This window comes from Lynx canadensis, chromosome D4, assembly GCF_007474595.2.
Source record: "Lynx canadensis isolate LIC74 chromosome D4, mLynCan4.pri.v2, whole genome shotgun sequence".
Lineage (NCBI taxonomy): Eukaryota > Metazoa > Chordata > Mammalia > Carnivora > Felidae > Lynx > Lynx canadensis.
Window position 1 is genome coordinate 85,073,957 of NC_044315.2, and position 22,456 is coordinate 85,096,412.

At 45.5% G+C, this 22,456-nt stretch overlaps 1 protein-coding gene across 2 annotated transcripts in view; it reads left to right on the top strand.

Moving 5' to 3' along the window:
* MVB12B (multivesicular body subunit 12B) overlaps positions 1-22,456 on the top strand; it is a 193,332-nt gene that overhangs the window by 42,440 nt on the left and 128,436 nt on the right. For both annotated transcript variants that reach the window (XM_030293048.1, XM_030293047.1), the window contains exon 3: positions 20,939-21,046. In XM_030293048.1, coding sequence (XP_030148908.1) covers positions 20,939-21,046 — 108 coding nt within the window. The remainder of the gene's footprint in view (positions 1-20,938; positions 21,047-22,456) is intronic.

The window sequence follows — 22,456 nt, forward strand, 5'->3', positions numbered from 1 at the left end:
CACCTTCCTGTGAGGCCCCTGGAGGCTGTGGAACAGTGTCTTTCATGTGGCTGCACCCCCAGTTCCCTGCACAGTGCCTGAGAGTATACGTACCCCACCAGGCACGCAAAAAACGTTTATTGAATTGAATTAGCTGGCTCCTTTGTTCTGCCTTTCTGTGCCTGGGATAGCGGATGCCAACATCCAGCTAAGTTATGTTTGTGTTAAACATGAATTGAAATGCAATTACAGCTGGCAGTGTGGTTTGAGAGCCGAGCAGCAGAGTAAATAAGAAGGGTGACTTAGCCGCAAGTGCCAGTTCATCTCCTTTGCTTTCCTGCCTCCTGTCACTGAGTGTGACGCATGCATGAGCAGCACGAGTTCAAGTGTCCTCCCTTATACCCCAGCAGTTTAACTCTTTCCGTCCTTCTGGTCTTCTTGGCTCTCTTCCAAGGGCCCCTTTGTCAAAACCGGCCAGAGGCCCAGAGCCAGGCCCTGCGGTCGGTCGCAGGTGGTTGTCTCCAGCAGGAGGCTGTCCTCCCCACTGCAGGTGTTGCCCGAGAGCTGGGGCAGAGGTGGAGTCAGCAGCAGGGAGCAGGGGAGCCTGGGCCAGGGTGCAGGCCGGCCTCCTTCCTGAAGGCCTGGGGGAAGCCGTGTGGAGTCACTGGATTTTCTGCCGATCCCAGAATTCCTAGTTTTTGCTCTTTTCTTAACCATATCTGCTAGGGCCCCAGCTAAGGCAAAAACAGTACAGCTTACCAAAGACATTGCCTCCTGATCTTAGACCCATTTGGGGTTTTTTTGACTTTATTGAATTGCATGCAGAAACCGCATCTTATAAATGGACCTACCTTGAGGTCAGTTGAATTGGCCAGAGAGAGAAACTTCCTTCTTGTATTTGGGAAGGCACTTAGATGTCTTGGAGTGTCAAGGTGGGGGTCTCCAGAATCTTTCAGACCGTGCAGTTGCTTGTTAATGAGCATTCATATGGCCTCCCTACATCAACTGGGCATGCTTCTTTGTATAAGCCTGCTCTCGTGGGCTCAGAGGCTTTCTGAAACTTTAGAGACGGAGCTGAAGGGGAGAGGAAGCGTCCGCTGACTGGCAGACATGTATTGGGCCCCAACGAGTGTAGGTCCTGTGCTGGGTCCTGGGAATCGTGAATGTCAGATGTGGTCCCTGCCTGCGCGCAATTTACGGACCTGAGCAAAAGGGAAGAGGTGCGTATCCTTGGGTAGCCCTCTTCCTTCCTGAGATTAATCTTCCCAGGAGAATCCTCATTCCCTCTCCTTCCTGCCTGGGTTCTTGCTTGTGAATCCCTCTCATTCTCCCTCCCTCTTCTCCCTCTTTTCCCTCCACACAAACGTACTGTGGTCCCCTCTGTTCCTAGAAACTGGTGCAGCACCGCCCCCATCACCTTCCTTCACCTTACCGTCCCCTCCAGCTGCTGTCTTAATAGTCCTTTCCCTCGAAGGTTGTTTCTGCCTCTCCTCTTCTTCACGATCTCCACTCACCCTTACTTCCGAATTGTCTCCCTCCATGGCTTTTTCCTGATTCTTACTCTCCTTGATCTCATCTCAACTTTGGACACCGTTGGCCAGTTCCTTCCTCCCTGAACATAATCCGTTTTCTGAATGCAGAACTGGCCTATGCTCCCTATGGACCGTTTGGAAGATAGAAAGTACAAGGAGGGAAAAAAGGGATTTGTAATCCTACACTCAGAGGAACAATGCCAGTAACATTGTGACCTGTATTTCTTAGTTTTTTCTTCGGCGTGTGTGTGTGAGGGGGGTCAACAGTAATGGGATTCTGCTCTCTATTCTGTTTCTGATGTACCTGAACCACACACTGTGCTTATTATCGCATTGTGTGTTTTTAGTGTATTATTGTACTATTTTCTTAGGTCATCAAATATTCTTCTATAGCCCTTCTTTCTTGAAACACTCTTATCCCTGAAATGTGATTTCAGCTGCTTTCTACGTCATTCTTCTCCGGTTTCCCCTCCCGTGTAGTCCCTCCCCAACACTACGACATCCCCGGGTTGTGTCCCAGCCTCCATCACTGTGCGCTCTCCTCCGGCCTGGGTCCCAGCCACCCGGAGCCGAGCCGCATCCGCACGTGGGCAGCCTGTGCTCGGGCCGCTGTCGTTGGCCAGACCCATGGTTCCATCTGCCTGCCAGACTCGTCCACGTATTGCAGTGGTGGCACTCAACCTGAGTATTCCCAGAACGAACCGTCTTCTGTTTCCTTACCACTGCCCACCCAGCCCCCCAAACCACAGCCGCCCCTCCTGCCAACTCCTTCTACCAGGTGGAGACCAGACTCTTCCTGGACCCTCCCGCCCCCGGTCACGGCCCCCACCCCTGGCAAGCAGGTTCTTGGATTCTACCCCCGTGTCATCTTTTACACTATTCCCTTTCTGTCTCTACTGTCACCAAGGTCAGCCTTCACTATTCAGGTCCCAGGTGGCCTCTTCCAAGAGGACTCGTCCCTCTCTTCTCAACTTCAGGGTTTGTCCTTGAAGCATTGGGGCGAGTCCTGACTCCTGCACCTGCTGTGCTCCCCCAGGTTCTGGCTCCTCCCACCTCTGCTCCTCAGCGCATCCCGCCTGATGCTGCTCCTCTAACTTTTTCCACGCCGCCCCCCTCCCTGCGCCCTGATGTGCTTTCTCGTCCTTCCGAGCACTCCCCTCCATTGTGGTACTAAGGGAGCTCTCCTTGCTCTTCCGGTAACTCCGAATATCCCTGCTATGTCTGGGCCTGTGCTAGTTGTTTCCATAGACAGTATTTCCTTCACACAATGACCCTGTGAAGTTACTGTTACAATCTTCTTTTACAAGAGGAAAACGAAGCCCAGGAGAGCTCGAGGGCTCTTCCTGAGATCACACAACAGGTGTGGATGAGCGGAGATCAAACCTTGGTCTCCTCCGTGTACACACTGTACCCTCACTGCTTATTCAGCTTACCTGTCGGCCTTCCTCTGAGGAAGGGACCGTGTCTACTCATATTTGCGTATGCGGAAGAGCATCGTGCAATGCCTCGCGTGTCTGAGCGCTTAGTAAATATCTGCGGAAGGAAAAGTAAAGACGTGAATTGCACCCCAGCGATGACTACATAGGCAGGTAGGGGTCCCCGTTTAAGGCCAGATCAGCCTGCCTACCTGAGCGTGGGAAGGAGTGTTTCTGCTACATCAGCACCAGCATTTGCCACTGACTAAGGGATTACTGTGTTCTAGCCGCCGGGCAGAGCACTTAATTTGCACTGTCTCTTTTAATAATTACACAACTGTCTGAGATAGAATCTATTGTTTCCCTTTATGGAGGCACAAGCTGGGGCCCAGAGAGGTTAAGGAACTCAGCCAAGGTCACACAGCTACTAAGTGGTGAAGCCACAATTTGAACTCACATCTGTCCAGTACCAAAGCCCGTGTTCTAAACTGCTACGTTCTCCTGCTCTCCTGGCCCAGGAGAGTAGGGATTGGGTGGTGTGAGGCATAGGTTGTTATCCCAGGGTCCCGTGAGGAAAGGGCTTTGAAATACTGTGCCCTGGTTAGCAAAGACAGAGAGGAACTAGCCTTAGGAGCAGCTCCTGTTTTCTTCTCTCTTCTTCTCCTCATTCAGCAGACGCATCCTCCATAATAATTCTCTCTTACTCTCTGGATCCTGTGGTAGAGAGAGGATTAGTGAACCCTGCCCCCCTTTTTTCTAATTAAAAATATCTTCATGACATTTAAAAAATTATAAAAGCTCATTTCAGAAAATCCAAATCATATAGAATTATATGAACTGAAGAATGAGAACATTACCTTTCTTTTATTCTTAATCCTACACTTATTATTAGCAGTTTGGAAGTATCCTTCTAGGCTTGTTTTCTCCCCCCCCCCTTTTTTGCAAAAAAAAAAAAAAAAATATTTATTTTTAATTAAATAAGGGATACAAAAAAATCTTCTTATTTAAAAAAATCAAATAATACAGCCGAAAGCTCAAGTCACTCTCTACCACACCCCTAATTTCTGTTAGCCACTCTCATCAGTTTGTTCTTTTTTTTTCCTTTTCCCTCGGCACTTACGCGTTTAAATGACTGACAGAACTATGTTGCTATAACTTGACTTTTTAATATAAATTAGATCACGCAGCAAGCTCTTGCTTTATTTTTCCCGAACGATGCGTATGCTGGTTAGATCTTTCTAGATTGATGCGAATAGGACTAACACGTTCTCATTCCCTGGAGTGTGATGCTCCATGGCAGGCTGAACGCTCTACACGAGCATTCTCCTGATGCCCAGCGTCATCTCTGTCCAGTTTTTCACTGCAAAGAGCCTCAGGGCACACCCCCTTGTTTGCGTTGCCAGATTTAGCAAATAAAACTGATCAGATGCCCAATGAAATCTGAAAAATTTGAAAATTTTTTAAATTTGAAAAAAATTATTCACTGTTTCTCGTGTATCTGAAATTCACATTTAATTCAATCGGGCGTCCTGTGTTTCCTCTCGCAACTCTTCGCCTTTTACATTTATGAGTATTTGAAGGCCCTACTCCTTTTTTTTTTTTTTAAGGTGTCTACGATATCTGATTTTTTTAAATGTTTATTTATTTTTGAGAGAGAGACAGAGTGCAAGTAGGGAAGGGGCAGAGAGAGAGGGAGACACAGAATCTGAAGCAGGCTCCAGGGTCCGAGCTGTCAGCACAGAGCCCAACGTGGGGCTTGAACTCACAAACCGTGAGATCATGACCTGGGCCAAAATCAAATGCTTCGCGAACTAAGCCACCCTGGTGCCCTGATCTGATTTTTTTAAATTAAAAATTGTATTACTAAATATTTCATATACAGTTCTTGAATAAGGGGGTTTGGGGGCACTGAACCCCCCCACCACTGGCACAATTGAAAATCCATATATAACCGCTGACTCCCCAAAAACTTAACTACTAATAGCCTACTGTGGACCAGAAGCTTTACTGATAACATAAACAGTCAATTAACATCTTTTTTTGTTATATGTATTACGTACTGTATTCTTACAATAAAGTAAGCTAGAGGGGAAAAAATGTTATTAAGAAAACAGTGAGAAGAAGAAAATACATTCATAGTACCAAACTGTATTTATCACACACACACACACACACACACACGCACACACAATTCGCAAAGAAGTGCATCTACACAAACCGGTGTTGTTCAAGGGTCAGCTGTATATAGAAAAGTATACAGAGTAATGTAACAAATATCCATGTAACTATCATACAGCTTCTTCAGATATTAGTATTTCACTAAGTTTATGTGGGATCTTTGTTTTTTTCAATAAGAGAGAGAGAAAACGTTATTGGTGCCTGTGTACCCTTCGGACCATGCATCCTTCTTTACCCAGAGTAACTACTGAGTTTGGTATTTTTCATTCCTATACATTCTTCCTGTTTTCAGACTTTGTATAGATGACTTCCATGTGGAATCCATTATCATATTGTGCATATTTTTCAACTTGTTCTTTCGCTAAGCATTGTTTTCGAGATTTATCCTTGGTGATACATACAGCTCTAGTCAATGTATTTTCAAGGCTGTATAAAAATCTGTTGCATGAATATACTATGACATATTTATTCATCCTTTTGTTGATAAGGATTTGGGTTATTTCTGATAATTTACCATCATAAACAGGGTTGCACCTAATACCTTCATATCTTTGTGCTAAGAATTTCTCTAGGGAGCACTTACGGCGTGGAATTGCTGGGTCATTTTCACCTTACTGAATTTAGTAAATGTGTTTTCCAAAGTGGCTGTGCCAGTTTGTGTCCTACGTGTTTTTGTCAGATATTTACAGGTTAGTCAGTGGTTTGCTTTGAATGATATAACATTGTCATTTTTAATTTGCATTTCCTAGAGAGGTTGAATGTTCCCTCCCATGGTTTCTCCATATTGTATATCATTTTTCTTTTGGCTTATCTCTTTTTCTCATTGATTTGTAGGAGTTCTTTATTTATTTTGGATATTAATCCACTGTGAGTCCTGCATCGCTCACTGTCTGAGGCTTGTCTTTTTACTGTTTTTAGTGTCCTTTGCGGTACTGAGGTTTTAAGTTTCAGGGTCGTAAAATTCATCAATCTCCTCTCTCACGGATTTTTCCTACACATGCATCCATTTCTTTAACAATTTCCTCTATTGAAATCATAAAGATTTTTTAACATTTTTTTGAAAGGCTTTAAAATCTTGCTTTCCACCTTTAATCTTTAACTCACCCGGAATTTGTTTTTATGTGAAGTAGGGCTCTAATTGCATTTTTGGTTTCACAGGATGTCTGAGTGGTATTGATTGAAGAGTTCATGCTTGACCACTGCTATGTCATCTGCAGTTCTGTCATAGGTTGTGGTGGAGAGGAACCCGCCTCTGTGTGGCTGCCAACCAGCCACAAGGAAACCTGTTGCTGTTCTCGGTGCAGGTCTCCGTGTGGAGACCCAGGGCTGTGTCCTGGCCGGCCATCTGGGCGTGGCAGAGGCAGGAGCACTGTGGCCCCAGCCATCTTTCCCAATGACCCAGAATGGAGCGGACATTTCCACTTTGCTCTAGCCGAGCACCCTGCCCGTGTTTACATCCCATTTCCCCGCTTATGGCTTTGCAGTCCCCAAGAACTGACTCCTCTGTGTGTCTGTCTTTCCCCCCCAGCAGATGCAGAAGCAGGGCTCCTGATTTCTTGGGGTGTCCCCGGGGGTCTCTGCTTTCTTCCATCCTGCCCCGCCTCAAGAAGCAGTCTTCTCTGTGCCTGCTGGAGTCACGGCAGCTGTGCGGCAGGTAGAATGAAGAAGGGTGTTCTGCATAGCCCCTCGTGCCAGCTGTAGTTTGTGCATTTTCTCATTGCTCGCTCTTTTCCTTACTCATTCAGCCAGTTGGCAAATACCTGACTGTGTATCATCAGGGGGGCTTTCCAGGGCCAGGGGTCCTTCAGCCAGGCCCTAAGTGAGGAGAACGTTCCACACAACGACGTTCCAGAGGGAGCCCCAGGAGCGAAGCCAGGGAGGCAGGAAATCGCAGAGACTAAGGGAGATGGGGCAGCCTCAGGGACAGAGGTGTGCATTCATTTCTTTCACTAAAAAATGTTAGACATCCCAGCTGAAAGTCTGTGGCAGACCTGAGCCGGCTGTTCAGGATACAAAATGATAAAATAGTGCAAATGGAATCAAAACCAAACAACAACCAAGAGTTTCTGGACTCGTCCTCAGTCAGATGGCTCTTTCCACTGTAGAGTTTTAGAAAGCCTTTTGGGCACACAGCCTGTTAGGGAGTCAGAAGGAAGGCCACTTGGGCTCCCATTCGTGCTGTGCCTAAACTGCTCTGAGGAAGAGGTGAAATAGCTTCACGGTTGGCCATTGTCCGACCTGGGCCAAGTGTCTGTGTTTCCACAGTGGATGATCTAACACGTCGAGAGCCCTTTGAACTTCATTCTTATTCATAGTGTCAGCCAGATATTTCCTTTGGAATGTCTGCAGAGTTTCCCGGCCCCTTTGATTGTTTTGTGTCTGCCAGATACATCTTTGAATTGTGGGTGGGCTCCCTTAAAACACCAGGGTGTGAACGGGTTGGCCAGTCTGCTAGTTAGCCTGGTGGTGAGCCGTGGTGTCTTTTGAGAACCCCTCGTTAGGCAAGGCGAACCTGATGCTGACATCGAAGAACTGTTGATGGCTGCGAGGATTTACTGCACAGCCCCTCTGCGGGCAGCCTCGTTGGGTAGCTGATTTACAAAGTGTTTCTCAAGTTTAAATCCGACAGATCGTCATTTCTCACCCCATCAAACGAAGTCTTTTAGATTGTTGTTTTTATTATAAAAGCTGCGTAGAGTCAGAAGGTACAAACTTCCAGTTATAAAATATGGTGTTCATGGGGAATGATGTCCAGCATGGCAAGTATAGTTAATAATACTGTGTTGCATATTTGGGAGGCTAAATCTCAGAAGAAAAAAAAATTCCGTAACTATGTGTGGTGATGGAGGTTAGCTGTACTTATCGTGGTGATATTTCGTAGTATAGACAAATATCAAACCACTGTATTGTAAACCTGAAATTAATATAACACTGTATGTCCATTATGCCTCAATTAAGAAAGAGAACACCAGAAAATACCCAGAAATCTCAACTGCTCACAACCAGACAGTAGTTAATGCTTTGCTTTATATTTGTCTCAATCTTTGTGTACACAGATGATTTTTAAGAAACAAAATATGACATTGTACTACGTAAATTATTTTGTAACTTCGTCTTTTCCCCTGAACTTTCCATGAGCCTAGATACGTGTCCTCAAAATCATTTCCAGTGGTGCTGAGTCATCCATTTACTGTAAGGATGTTCTTTAACCATTAGAAATTTATCATTCCCCTCTTTTGCCTTTGTTTTGTTATTGTTCTTATTTATTCTTGAGAGAGAGAGAGAGACAGTGCAAGTGGGGGAGGGGCAGAGAGAGAGGGAGACACAGAATCTGAAGCAGGTTCTAGGCTCTGAGCTGTCAGTGCAGAGCCCAACTCAGGACTCAAACTCATTACCTGTGAGATCATGACCTGAGCCAAAGTTGGATGCTTAACCGACTGAGCCACCCAGGCACCCCCCCCCAACTTTTGCCTTTAAACACTGTACCCCAACGGACATATAGATAACACTCCTCCCGTCTGACCCCACTCCAATCACAGAGCCCCCCTTTCTGTCCCTTTGATCCATCTGCCTGGTTTCTACCCTGTCTTCATGGTAGCTGTTCCCTTGCCCTGCAAGGCTGTTCCTCCAGATCTCACGTGACCGTTTCTTCTTGTCATCCAGGTATCAACACTGAGGCACCTTATCAGAGAGAGCTTCCCTGGTCACCCCCCTGAAGCAGACTCTTTTCTTCAGTCACTGTCCCCGTTCCCCTATTTTATAAATGCACTTAGCATTCCCTAAAATTATCTTACATGTCTGTTTATTGTGTGTCTTCCCCCATCGAGACTGTGACCCTGGGGGTCAGTGACCAGGTCTGGCTTGTTCAACTACCTATCATCTGCACCGTGATCAGAGCTAGGCGCTCAGAAGTTCAATGTGAATGAACAAATGATGTGTGTATTCTTGTGTTCACATCTGATCTCTTCCTGAGGCTCTCTGCCCAGGAGTGGAATTCTTTGGTCACACTGTGACCCATGTGCATGTCTATTTTTAAGGCATTTGATATGCAGCACCGAATTAATCTAATTTAAAGTTATACTACTTTATACTCACGCCAGTAGCAGTTGGGGTGCCTCTTTCCCCCATAGCCTCCCTTGACTGTTGCCATCTCCCCTCTTTGAAACGTGTCTTTGGTAAAGAAAAGTGGCATCTTGTTGGCACTTGAATTTAATAAGTACGTAGGTGGAACATATTTTCGTGTTTGTTGGCCATTCCTCTTGCTTCTGTGAACCGCTGGCTCATGGCCACAGCCTGTTCCTTGACCGGAGTGTTCGTCTTGTCCCTGCGGCTTTCTAAGAGCTGTGTAGATAGGTTCTCTCTTAAGCTTCTTGGTAAGAAGATTTTTCCCCACACTTAATATACCATGGACACAATTATAAATATACCGCATCCTTTTTTTTTTTTTTTCAAATTTTTTTCCTAACGTTTATTTGCTTTTGAGACAGAGAGAGACAGAGCATGAAAGGGGGAGGGGCAGAGAGAGAGGGAGACACAGAATCTGAAACAGGCTCCAGGCTGTTAGCTGTCAGCACAGAGCCCGACGCGAGGCTCGAACTCACGGACCAGACCGCGAGATCATGACCTGAGCCGAAGTTGGACGCTCAACCCACTGAGCCACCCAGCCGCCCCTACCACATCCTTTTTAAGAAGCGAGTAAATATTCTATGGCATAAGCATACCATGATTGATTGAGCCAAGACCCTTTCATTCCTCAGTTTCCTCATCTATGAAATAGATAGTAACTCATTATCATCATCGTAACTTGTAGTGTTGTTGTATAAATGCATTGCTTACTCTAATGATCTAGGGTGAATAAAATACTGCACTTAGGCTCCTGGCACACAGGATGTACACCATGAATGTTAGTGAGTGCGGTGTTTTTACCCACAACACGTGGGGGATGCAGTGGAACAGACTGGACAGGTGTGGCATCAGGTAAAAGTCCAGCGTGCCCCCCACCCCAGGGAGGCCTGAGCTGGGTGTCGGCCCTCCAGAGAAGCAAAAGCGCTGTCTTTCACTGAGGTCGGCTTGCTCAGACTTGTCTTGGTTTCTGTGTGCTTGTGTACTAGTTTTGGTTGCATTTGCCTACCCTCCCCCTTACACAGGTGAGCTCCAGGACCTCTGTGTCTCGCAAGCAGAGGAACGCAGTGAAAACACGGGGCCTTGCCTGAGTGTAGACACCCTTTTAAAACCAGTGGAACCACATGATCCTCTTAAGAGATACTGAAAAAGCATTTGACAAAATACAGCATCCTTTCTTGAGAAAAACCCTCAAGAAAGTAGGGATAAAAGGATCATAAAGGCCATCTACGAAAGACCCACCGCTAATATTATCCTCAGTGGGAAAAAACTGAGAGCTCTCCCCCTAAGGTCAGGAACATGACAAGGATGTCTCCCTCTCACCACTTATTCAACATAGTGTCGGAAGTCTTAGCCTCAGCAATCAGACGACACAAAGAAATAAAAGGCATCCAAATTGGCAAGGAGGAAGTCAAACTTTCACCCTTCGCAGACGACAGGATACTCTATGTGGAAAACCCAGACTCCACCAAAAAACTGCTAGAACTGATACATGAATTCAGCAAAGTTGCAGAATATGAAATCAGTGTACAGAAATCAGTTGCATTTCTATACACCAATAATGAAGCAGCAGAAAGGGAAATCAAGGAATTGATTCCATGTACAATTGCACCAAAACCCATAAAATACCTAGGAATAAACCTAACCAAAGAGGTAAAAAATCTATACACTAAAAACTATAGAAAGCTTATGAAAGAAATTGAAGAAGACACACAAAAAAATGGAAAAACATTCCATGCTCATGGCTTGGAAGAATAAATATTGTTAAAATGTCGATATTACCCAAGGCCATCTACATATTCAATGCAATACCTATCAAAATAACACCAGCATTCTTCACAGAGCTAGAACAAGCAATCCTAAAATAAATATGGAACCAGAAAAGACCCTGAATAGCTACAGCAATCCTGAAAAAGAAAACCAAAACTGGAGGCATCACAATTCCAAACCTCAAGCTGTATTACAAAGCTATAATCATCAAGACAGTATGGTACTGGCACAAGAACAGACACATAGATCAATGGAACAGAATAGAGAACCCAAAAATTGACCCACAATCATATGGCCAACTAATCTTTGACAAAAGCAGGAAAGAATATCCAATGGAAAAAAGACAGTCTCTTCAGCAAATGGTGTTGGGAAAACTGGACAGCGACATGCAGACGAATGAACCTGGACCACTTTCTTACACCATACACAAAAATAAACTCAAAATAGATGACAGACCTAAACATAAGACAGGAAGCTGTCAAAATTCTAGAGGAGAAAGCAGGCAACAACCTCTTTGACCTTGGCCACAGCAACTTCTTACTTGACATGTCTCCAGAGACAAGGGAAACAAAAGCAAAAGTGAACTATTGGGACCTCACTAAGATAAAAAAGCTTATGCACAGTGAAGGAAACAATCAGCAAAACTAAAAGGCAACCGACAGAATGAGAGAAGATATATGCAAATGACATATGAGATAAAGGGTTAGTATCCCAAAATCTATAAAGAACTTATCAAACTCAACACCCAAAAAACAAATAATCCAGTGAAGAAATGGGCAAAAGACATGAATAGGCACTTTTCCCAAGAAGACCTCCAGATGGCTAACAGACACATGAAAAAATGTTCAGCATCACTCAGCATCAGGGAAATACAAATCAAAACCACAATGAGATACCACCTCACACCTGTCAGAATGGCTAACATTAACAACTCAGGCAACAACAGATGTTGGCGAGGATGTGGAGAAAGAGGAACCTTTTTGCACTGCTGGTGGGAATGCAAACTGGTGTGGCTACTCTGGAAAACAGTATGGAGGTTCCTTAAAAATTAAAAATAGAACTACCCTACGACCCAGCAATTGCACTACTAGGTATTTATCCAAAAGATACAGGTGTACTGTTTCGAAGGAACACATGTGCCCCAATGTTTATAGCAGCACTATCGACAATAGCCAAAATATGGAAAGAGCCCAAATGTGCATTGACAGATGATGGGATAAAGAATATGTGGTTTAGGGGCGCCTGGGTGGCGCAGTCGGTTAAGCGTCCGACTTCAGCCAGGTCACGATCTCGCGGTCCGTGAGTTCGAGCCCCGCGTCAGGCTCTGGGCTGATGGGTCAGAGCCTGGAGCCTGTTTCCGATTCTGTGTCTCCCTCTCTCTCTGCCCCTCCCCCGTTCATGCTCTGTCTCTCTCTGTCCCAAAAATAAATAAACGTTGAAAAAAAAATTTTAAAAAGAATATGTGGTTTATATGTACAATGGAATATTAATCAACGGTCAGAAAAGAATGAAATATTGCCATTTACAACAGCGTGGATGGAACTAGAGTGTACTATGCTAAGCAAAATAAGTCATTCAGAGAAAGACAAATATCATATGACTTCACTCATATGTGAAATGTAAGATATAAGACAGATGGATGTGAGGGAAGGGAAGCAAAAATAATTTAAAACAGAGAGGGAGACAAACCATAAGAGACTCTTAAATACAGAGAGCAAACTGAGGGTTGCTGGCAGAGTGTTGGGTGGGGGGGAAGACCTAAAGGGGTGAGGGGCATTAAGGAGAAGACTTGTTGGGATGAGCACTGGGTATTACATATAAGTGATGAATCACTAAATTCTATTCCTGAAATCACTATATGTTAACTAACTTGGATTTAAATTAAAACAAAAATAATAAAAAAATAAATAAAACCATTAGAGTCAATAGCTTAGACTTAAGTCTTACAAGATAAGGAAGGCGTTTCAGCATTAAAATTAAAATCACCATTTTCTTCCATACTTCCAGCACCAAAGCAAAACCCTCCAAACCTACATGCTTCCAGAAGTGTTCACAAGCGTTACCTTTTCTGCGGCATTTGGTACTGAGCTGAAGCAGTATGTTCCCAGCCTCCTTTCACTATGGTGATACTGGTGGGTCTCTGAAGTGGCCCCGAGTGGGTCTTTCTGTTTGGATGATGTTCTTCTGGTATATTCCAGGTATGCCCCTATGTGGCTTGTCAAAGGCAGGGCCCATAGGTGTCCTGGTTTTGACCTAGCAGGTTGCCTGTCCTTCCCTGGGCGGTGAAGGGTGACTGCTTCCTGAGGGTTGAGGTGGAGACGCAGGAGTGCACAGTTGGGCTGGTGACCTGGGAGGTCCCCCCATCTTGGTTTACTGAGTTGATGTTAAGTTTACCTCACTTCTCTGAGCCTCATTTTCTCACGTGTCATCTGTGGAGCAAACAGTACGTATGTCATTGGGTTGTTGGGAGACTTCAATAAGAAGTGCACGTGACTTGCTTAGACCCTTGCCAGGCAGACAGGAAGTCCTCTGCAAGGGTTCCAGCCCCACTGCCTGTCCTGAAACCAGGAGGATTTCTTACATTTGAGTTCACGGTTCTGTTACAGCACCCATGCCCCATAGGCCAGCTGTGGGGAGCCAGTCACACCGCACAGTGGCTGTTCGGGCTTCCCGTGTACACATTTTTTTCCGTAACTGCTGCACAGTGGTCCAGAGTGTGACCTCTGAACTTGGGCCAGAGAAGGATTCAGAGGCCTGGGCCGAGAGACAGAGGCTGAGTCCGGATCCTGGTCAGGCAGCTTCCTCTAAGGTCTTGTGGTTGGTTCTGCAGGGCTGGGACTGTCACTCACAGGGGACCCCCAGGGTAACTCTAGGCGGATTCGAGCAGCAGAGGAGGCCAGAATCCTCTGTGCACGCAGCTTTGGACATTGTTACACTCTTGGGAACCCACTGAGGAGGTGACTGGCATTGAGGTCATGTTGCACCTGGAGGAACATCCCTGATGGTGGGGGTTTCCCTAAAAGGAATCGTCCATTCCCATAGTGTCTCCCGTGATACATTTCCCAGCTCTCTGATTCTTTTAAAGTTAAAGTTCACTTTTCTTTCAACAAAAGGATACATAGGTAAAAAAAAAAAAAAAAAAAAAATCAAAGAGTACCGAAAGGCTCAGAAGAACAGGCAACAGCCCCCAGCCTGTCTGTTCCTTTTTTACTCCCCAGAGGCACTTTCAACCCTTAGATTTCTTCACTTCCGGTACTTTATCTCCGTTTCTAAATAGTTTGAATGAACTACTTATTTCTTAATTTACCTATCCTACACATTCAGTTCTCTTAAAATCTCCCCCAGCAGGCAGCCTCACAATTTTTGGTAACTTGGTGGTCAGTGTTTACGTATTATGACAAGGCAGACTCTGGGTACCGCTCAGTCAGGTAATGTACTATGGGTAGTTTTTCTTTCTCATGCATCCTTCTCATTTTCTTGGAATTAGTTATTGACTTGTTTCTTTCATTTTGCTTAACTGTCTAGGTGCCTATTTCTTTTATATTCTAATTTTTAAATTTTCTTTTTAATGTTTTCCCAGCTATCATTTTTATTTTATTTTGCTGTGTTGTGTTTTGTTATTTTATTTCCAGTATAGTTAACATACAGTGTTCTGGTAGTTTCAGGTGTATAATGACATTCAGCACTAACATACATCGTGACACGGCACTCCTTAAGCCCTGTGACCTATTCCCCCATCCCCCCTACCAACCTCCCCTCTGGTAACCATCAGTTTCTTCTCTGTAGTTAAGAGTTTGTTTCTTGGTTTGCCTCTCTCTCTCTTTTTTTTCCACCTTGCTCACTTGTTTTGTTTCTTAATTTCACATATGAGTGAAATCATACGGTATTTGTCTTTCTCTGACTGTGTCCTTTTGAATTAGTATTTTTGTATTTTGGGGGTGTGATTACTGGATCATAGGGTAGTTTTCTTTTTAAGGAACCTCCATACTAATTGCCTATTGATTTTTACATACAGATTAAAAATTTTTTTTTAATTTTTAAATTAATAAATTATGTTTTCAAACAGCTTTATGCCTGTGTTTTTACTTTTCTAAGTGCTCCAGTACATCTGTCACACACCCATCCATATTTCTTCCCAGGGTTTAAGTACAGTTCCAGAAACTGTCCTAGCCACTCTTCCTCCAGATGTCCCACCATGGCTTTCTCTCCTTTTCCTCACATCTAGGCCTGGGCACCCCTGTCGTCACTGTCCCATGTAGGATCTGTTTCCTGGGGTTCATGGTTTCCTCTTCATTGATTTCATCCCCAGTTTTGCTGATGCATTCTCCAGTAGGTTCCTAAGAGAGGGCTGCTGGAAGATTAACTTCTTAAATCCTTGTATGTCTGCAAATGTCTTTATTCTGCCCTCACATTTAATTGGTTTGAGTGGAGAATTCAAGAATTCCCCAGAATCTTAAAGACATTTTTTTCCCTTGTCTTATTTAGCACTCGGTGTTGCTGTCGAGAAGTCTGATGTGTTCTGATTCCCATTCCTTTTTATGTGACATGGTACTTCTCTCTGGAAGTTTGAAAGATGGTTTATTTCTCCCAGATTTGGTGGGATTCTCTCTTGTTTTGCTTTGGGGTGGGACTTTTTCATTCACTGTGCTGGAACACTCACGTCCTCCTTAGTATGGACACTCACCTTCTCTTCCATTTTTTGTTTCTCTTTCTGGAGATTTCATCATTTGGATGTTGTCCTGATCCCTCAGCCTTCTTTGTTTGACTTTCCTATAGCTTATCTCATCTTGGTATTCTGCTTTCTGGAAGTGATCCTCAATTTTCTCTTCCAGTATTTTTTTTTAATTTTTAATTTTAGCTATAACTTTTTTATTTCTAGGTTCTCTATATTATTCTTAAATTGATCCTTTAAAATGGTTTTCACAATATTCCATTCTTTGGTGGTTGCAATATATTTATTAATCCTTTTGAAGATATGAATTATAGATTTGGCTGCCTGTTTCTTAATTTTAATTGTTTCCTCATACTGCTTATACTGTCTCTGCTACCCTCAAATGCCCGTTGTTCTTTTTTTCTTTTTTTTTTTTTTTAAGAAAGGATTCAATTTTGTTTCTTTTTTTTTAATGTTTATTTTTGAGAGAGAGAGAGAGACGGAGAGCAATTGGGAGAAGGGCAGAGAGAGACACACAATCTGAAGCAGGCTCCAGGCTCTAAACTGTCAGCACAGAGCCCGACAACACAGGGCTCTAACTTATGAAACCCGAGATCATGACCTGAGGCAAAGTCAGATGCTTAACCTACTGAGCCACCCAGGTGCCCCTAAATGTCTGTTTTTCTAATTTGGACACTGTCTTTCATATTTGGGACTTACCTTCAGCACCTGGTGATCCTTTGCTGTCAGTTTATGTTTAAGAGTGGGGCACTAGTTAGTGGGGGTGGAGTGCCGGGGTGGGGGTGGGGCCTGTGGGCTGGTGGGTGGTGCACAGGGTGATGTAGCAGGGAAGTAGCTTTTGTAGCAGGAGACCCCGAGAGTCTATGCGTGCTGGTCTATTCTCTGGCACTCTTTAGTATCTCCAGAAACGAATCCTTTGGTATCCAGTGCTTAGGGGATACACACAGCTGCTGAGACACCAGAAACAGGAAGGAGGATAAGCGTGGTGGTGGCAGGGGAGGGGGGCCCACCATTCAGTATGCACAGTTTTCAGTCTGGAGTCTACATCCTCCTTATGTTCTGGAGTCCTGAGCCTTACTGGTTCCATTTATGCAGAAAATACATCTGAAATGGGGATGGGGATCTGGGAGTATGACTGCTGTGTTTATAGACCTTGTTCCAATCTTCCTGTTTCACCCTCATCCCCAGTGGTATCTGGTGGCTCTGGGACGGTGTCCCGGGGTGCAAGTCATTAGACCCTCCACTCTGCTAAATCCCAGCCTTTCACTTTACACATCTCTTTGCACAGACGGTTGTTGACATCTCTCTTGCATCGTGCTCTTCTCCTGCTCTGTATTTTAGTGGGTTCATGCCTTCTCCACGTGGTTGTCATTTGAGAAGAACATCGGCAGAGAAGGGAAACATCCCCATGTGTTCGGTCCGTCACTGCCCACCTACTCCTCTCCACAGGCAGCTCCTATACCCAGGGAAATGCTGGAAAGACAGGGAGGGCATGAAAGGGTGAGTGTGTATAGGAGAGAAGAATGTGTATATGTGAGTGTGTAATTAAAGAGCGTGTATGAGAGAGAGAGTGTGTGTGTGTGTGTGTGTGCGCGTGCGCGTGTGGCACGTGTGAAGCCCTGTAATAAATACTCTGAGCAATGCACTCAGCAGCAGCAACTCCAGTGATTTGGGGAACAGGGCAGGGTACAAACAAGATAAGCGAAACAATAAGGGACCTCATTGTTGAAATGGGTATGTGGCCTCACAGAGTGGGGATTTTGAAGGGGATATACTCAGCTCAAGGGATTACATCCTGGAAACTTCATTTAAAGTTTTTTGATTACCTTACTCGGGTAGCTAGCAAGGTGTGTGGCTTTTCACATTTCGACCCTGACTGAGTGGCAGGTTAGTTCATTCCTTCAATAAGCTTTGATTGAGCCCGTATGTATCAGGCACTGTGCACAGTGCAGGGGATGGATGGCAATTGCCATTTTCCTTGTGAAGCTTGTAGTCCAGGGGCAGGATAGTAGGGGGCAGGTAAACATTAAGTGCACATGTACATAATTTGTGTTTGAAGGCCAAATCTAGTCCCAGAGATGGGGAAGGAATCCCAGAGGACCAGCTGAACCCCAGTGTGGCAGTTTAGGACTTTTTGAATCTTGACGTAGCACGATGTCACTTTAAAGGTGTGGTTCGATGTCAGACCAGCTGTCCTCGTTTTCGGTTTAGACGTGTTAGTGCTGGCTCTCTGGGTGCCCCCTGCTGAGCACTGAGGCAGACGCTTTGCATGTACGGTCATCTCTAACCACGGCGTCCCCAGGAGGAGGGGGTTTGCTTAAGCCATCCAGTGTCAGGTTCAGGTCTGCCTCTTAATTTCATGGGCTGCGCTGCACCTAGATCACCTCTTCCTGCAGCCCTCAGCCCACCTCCCCATGGCCTCTCCCATCCCGAGAGTCAGAGGCTGGCCACTGAGTTCTCACGGTCAGAGTTGAAACGTGAATTTCTGCAGGGGGGCCTGCGCAGCCTCCCGCCTCACACGTAACTTATCGTGTACCTCGTTAGCTCATCTAATTTGGGACACAAGCATTAAGGTTCATAAACACCTTTGTGTGACTGGATTAGAAAGAAGCTTCTGGGTACATCTTATTTTTACAGGGAAGGCGAGGCTGGGAATGCCTGGCCTTGTTACCCCAGGGCCACTTTCTCAGTGCTTCTGATGAGCTGGGACCCGGGACCTTCTTGCTCCTTGTTCTAGTCCACCCTCCGTGTGGGTCCGGGCTCTGGGCACCTCTGTGTTCTGCCCAGACACACACACACACACACACACACGTGCACACACACATGTGCATACACACACATATGTGCTTGCACTCTTTCTCCCTCTCTCTCTCTCTCTCTCACCACCCTCCTCACCTCCCCTTGGTTGGGGTTGGAGGGCATTACACATTTTTACTTCATTGCAAATGAGTTGTGGCCTCAGGGCAAAGCCAGGCCTTTGGTTGTGCATTTTTAATGCCTTTCCAGTGCAGGTTGGAGGGCTGTACCGCCTGGGCCTCCCAGGTAAGGGGCAATCCCGCTGCGCACCTGTTCTCTTTACACGCTTGTACCGGCCTCTTTATCACAGTGAGGTGTCTTTCCCACCCAGAAAAAGGAAAATTCAGGCAGTGGGGTGAGCAGAGGGGGAACCATCCTTTTCAAGTCCTGGAAACAATAGCCTTGATTTAGGGTATACCCGCCCTCCAGTGGAATTACTAAATATCCAGGAGAGCCCTTCTGAACTCCATTCCCTTTCTGGTGGGAGGTTAAAGACAGCTCTGTTTTCTGAGGTCCCAGCCTGGGATTCCACAACCTTCTAGTGTTCTGCAGACTATTTTTTTAATGTATCAAAAATAAGGCATTTATTATCGAGAAACCACGGTTTGTGTAAGTTCCCTTATTTCTTTGTTCCTCTAGCATCTTTTATTTTCACATCTTCATGGTTCTGAAATTGGGATGCATCTTAAAATAGATCCGTACAGTTTGATATTTGATTTCCTTTTTTCCTAAAGGGTTATTCTTTCCATCCCTGAGTGATTCCCAAGTGACTACATCCTAGAATTGAGGAAGTACCAGAAAAGTACAGTTTGGGAAATAAAAATCTTTCAAAACTTAATGTGCTGACTTCTCCAATCCTTTCTTGGTCCATTGCAACAAAGGTTGCTCTTTTCTCGTTAGAACCACTCCATTCTCATGGAATCCACGGGAGAAAACAAACAAAAGAGATGCTTGGTGGTGGAGAGTTAGGGCCCCTGCCTTATAGCTCATGTTTTCCAAGAAACTTTATGTAAGACCATTGTGGGGGAAAGTGCTGATGAGGCCTGATGCTGTTCCAGGTCGTCTCTTTCTGTGGGGGTGACATAGTTGGAGCAAACGGTTCCTGAAATTATCCCCATACCATTCCTCCCCCACATTTCAGGTCAAACATATTTGCACATGTAGCATAAGGGTCTTTCTTTTTCTCGTGTTGCACTTGCTAATTTACGATTGTTCAGTTTGGGGGGGGGGGGGAGGCATTTTTCTTTTGCCAGTTGGCCTTTGGGCCTCTCTGAGGCAGCCTCCGAGAATGTAGCTGTAGGGGGCCCTGGGGATGCCCCCCACGCCCCCGCCCTGCTCATGTGACCACCAGAGGCCGTTGGCGTGCTGTGTGGAGAGTCCACGGGATGGGGCTGAGACCAGGCAGTTTTTGTGCAAAGAATGGAGGTGCTTTCAGGGATTTGTCAGATCGAGAACTGCCCCCCGATGTCTAAGGCCCAACAGGACGACCAGGGAGACAGCAGAGAACAGATCGTCTTGGAGCTCAGTCTGAAACAGGGTGCTGCCCCCCCCCCCAGTCTTCCTGGATGTGCCCCCTCGGGATGCTGTCCTCTGGAGCTACCGAGTGAGACAGCAGAGCAAGCCCCGGCGGTCTGTGACTAGAACAGTCTGAAAAGAAATGGGGGGGTGGGGAGGGGAGATGCTGTCCTCATCCAACCATTCCTCTCCTGCTCTCCAATCTCATCGTCAGCAGATTGCCCCAAAGCAGGGACTTTCACGCTAAGCTCCCCGCCCCGGCCCAGTACACAAGTCCTTTAGGACTCAGATCAAGGCTGGCTTCATGCTTGAGCGCTTCTGAGAGGAACACCTCTGTAGCTCTGGACTGGGAAATGGCTTCTTAGTGAGGCCATAAACAAGGAGCTGAATCTTTTTTATTTTTCCATCATGATACAGTTTCCGACCTTGAGTACCACTCGTGGAGCCTGCGTACGGAGGAGACAGAGAGGAGCGGGCTTCCCTGGTACCCCGCCCCCCAGCCCCCACTAGGGTCCCCTTGACGAAGCATCCTGGCTGGCCCCAGGGCCCTGGAGCGGGCGGTGCTCCTCTCAGGTGGCATTTCACACCCCATTGGACTTTTTTCTGCACCTGTATGTCCCCCGAGTAAGTGGTAATGAGGAACTTAATGTGCTGACTTCTCCAATCCCTTCTTGGTCCATTGCAACAAAAGTTGCTCTTTTCTCATTAGAACCATTTTTGTCAGGGTGTCTTTAATCAATGGCTTCCCTGGGGACAATATTTTTAGAAGTTGTATTTTTCACATTCTCCCTTTTCCCCTTTTGGAAAATCTCTTCGCGGTGCCTAGTGAAATGAACTAATGAGATGCCATGAGAGTTCGGGCCAGTGTTAATTGGCGCAGGTATGGAGAAGATGCTCACACACGCCTCCTTTTCCAGCCTGCCTTACCTGTGCTCTTTTTCTCTGTCTCTTTGGTGTAGGTTGCACAGACAGCAGATGGTGTGGATGCTGACCTCTGGAAAGATGGCTTATTTAAATCCAAGGTTACCAGATACCTGTGTTTCACGAGATCATTTTCCAAAGAAAATGTAAGTCTAGTAGTGGTGTCCGTTTGCTGAGTGAGCACAAGGCATTTACGTGCCTGGCTGAAATTTCCTCTTTTTTTTTTTTTTTTTTTTTTTTTTTTTTTGCTGTTGTTGTTGTGGTTTATTTTCATTGCCATATTAATCTGTGGTTTTAGTGAACTGGGTAGAAACCAGCAGCTAGCGCTGTGTTTCATTTATTAACGGTATTATTAGCCACGTACCCAGGTGTACCGTGAACTCCATTAAAATGTGTTCTCAAAAGGGAACCAGGAAATTTCTCCCCCAGCCATCATTTGCCTACCTTTCCTGTAAGTCACAAATCACAGGGTAGTGTGGACGTGAGAGTTTGCTAGTGCAGCTGCATTTAAAGCCGGCCGATAAATGGAAGCATGGCTGGAAGGACACTCCATGATCACCTCTTCTCCCAGACACGGCCTCGTTTCCCAAATGACTTTCTCCCTGAGTCTCTGTGACGTTTGACATTTCTTTGTGTCTGCAGGTAGGTGTCTACCACATGTGTAGATGTCTTTCGGTGTGGTGTTCTTAATTCTTGGGCCCGTAAATTAGGAAATTTTAAAGCTATCCATTAAGGCTCTTCCAATAGAGTGTTTTAATGAGTGGCTTAGAAAAAAAGGGAAGTAGCTTTTGTATCTACCCAGAGCTACTCTGAGTGGGGCCTCTTAGAGGCACTGCAAATAAACCTTTTCCATCCTCAGACAGTCTCTGCGAGTATTAGCTCCTTTCCCGAGATCAGAGAGTTTCTGTGCTTATCTAAGGTCACCTGTCTTCCCTCGCCCCAAACGGGGAGCTGTCAGACTTTGATTTTCAGGGGTGACATTGTATTTTTGGCCTAGATGTCATTGTCTCTTTCTAACGCAAAAAAAAAAAAATGGGGGGTTATTAATTTATTTTTATAAATTTTATTGTAACAGTAACAGAAGCTCATGGTTTAAAAAGAAAAACGATATTTTTCAAACATCCTCATTCAGAAATGGGAAAGGGGAACAGTCGGTCTTTCTCCCCATCACATACCACACGGCCTGTGGTCCTATCCCTGGGTCCTCTGGTGTCCCTCAGTGATGTCTGGACGTAGACAGTCACATGGTTCTGTGGCTTGCACACTCTCCCACCCGCCATCCTGTTGTTTATTGTTAAGTCTTTGTTAGGAAAATCATTTCCTCATGTATCCAGGAGTGGGGCAGAAATCATTGCTTTAATTTTCTCCCCCTAATTACGAGAGTAACATATGCTGGTTGTAAAGGACAGAGTTCCTAATGGGGCAGGGACAGTCCCGGCACTAAACACTGGAAGTCCTTCTCGTGCATGTGGGAAGGTGGCAGCTAAGGCTGTAAGGAGTCTGAGCAGGTCCCTGGGTGCCGCCCTGGGAGACACTGGAGGCTGGGTTGCCTTTCC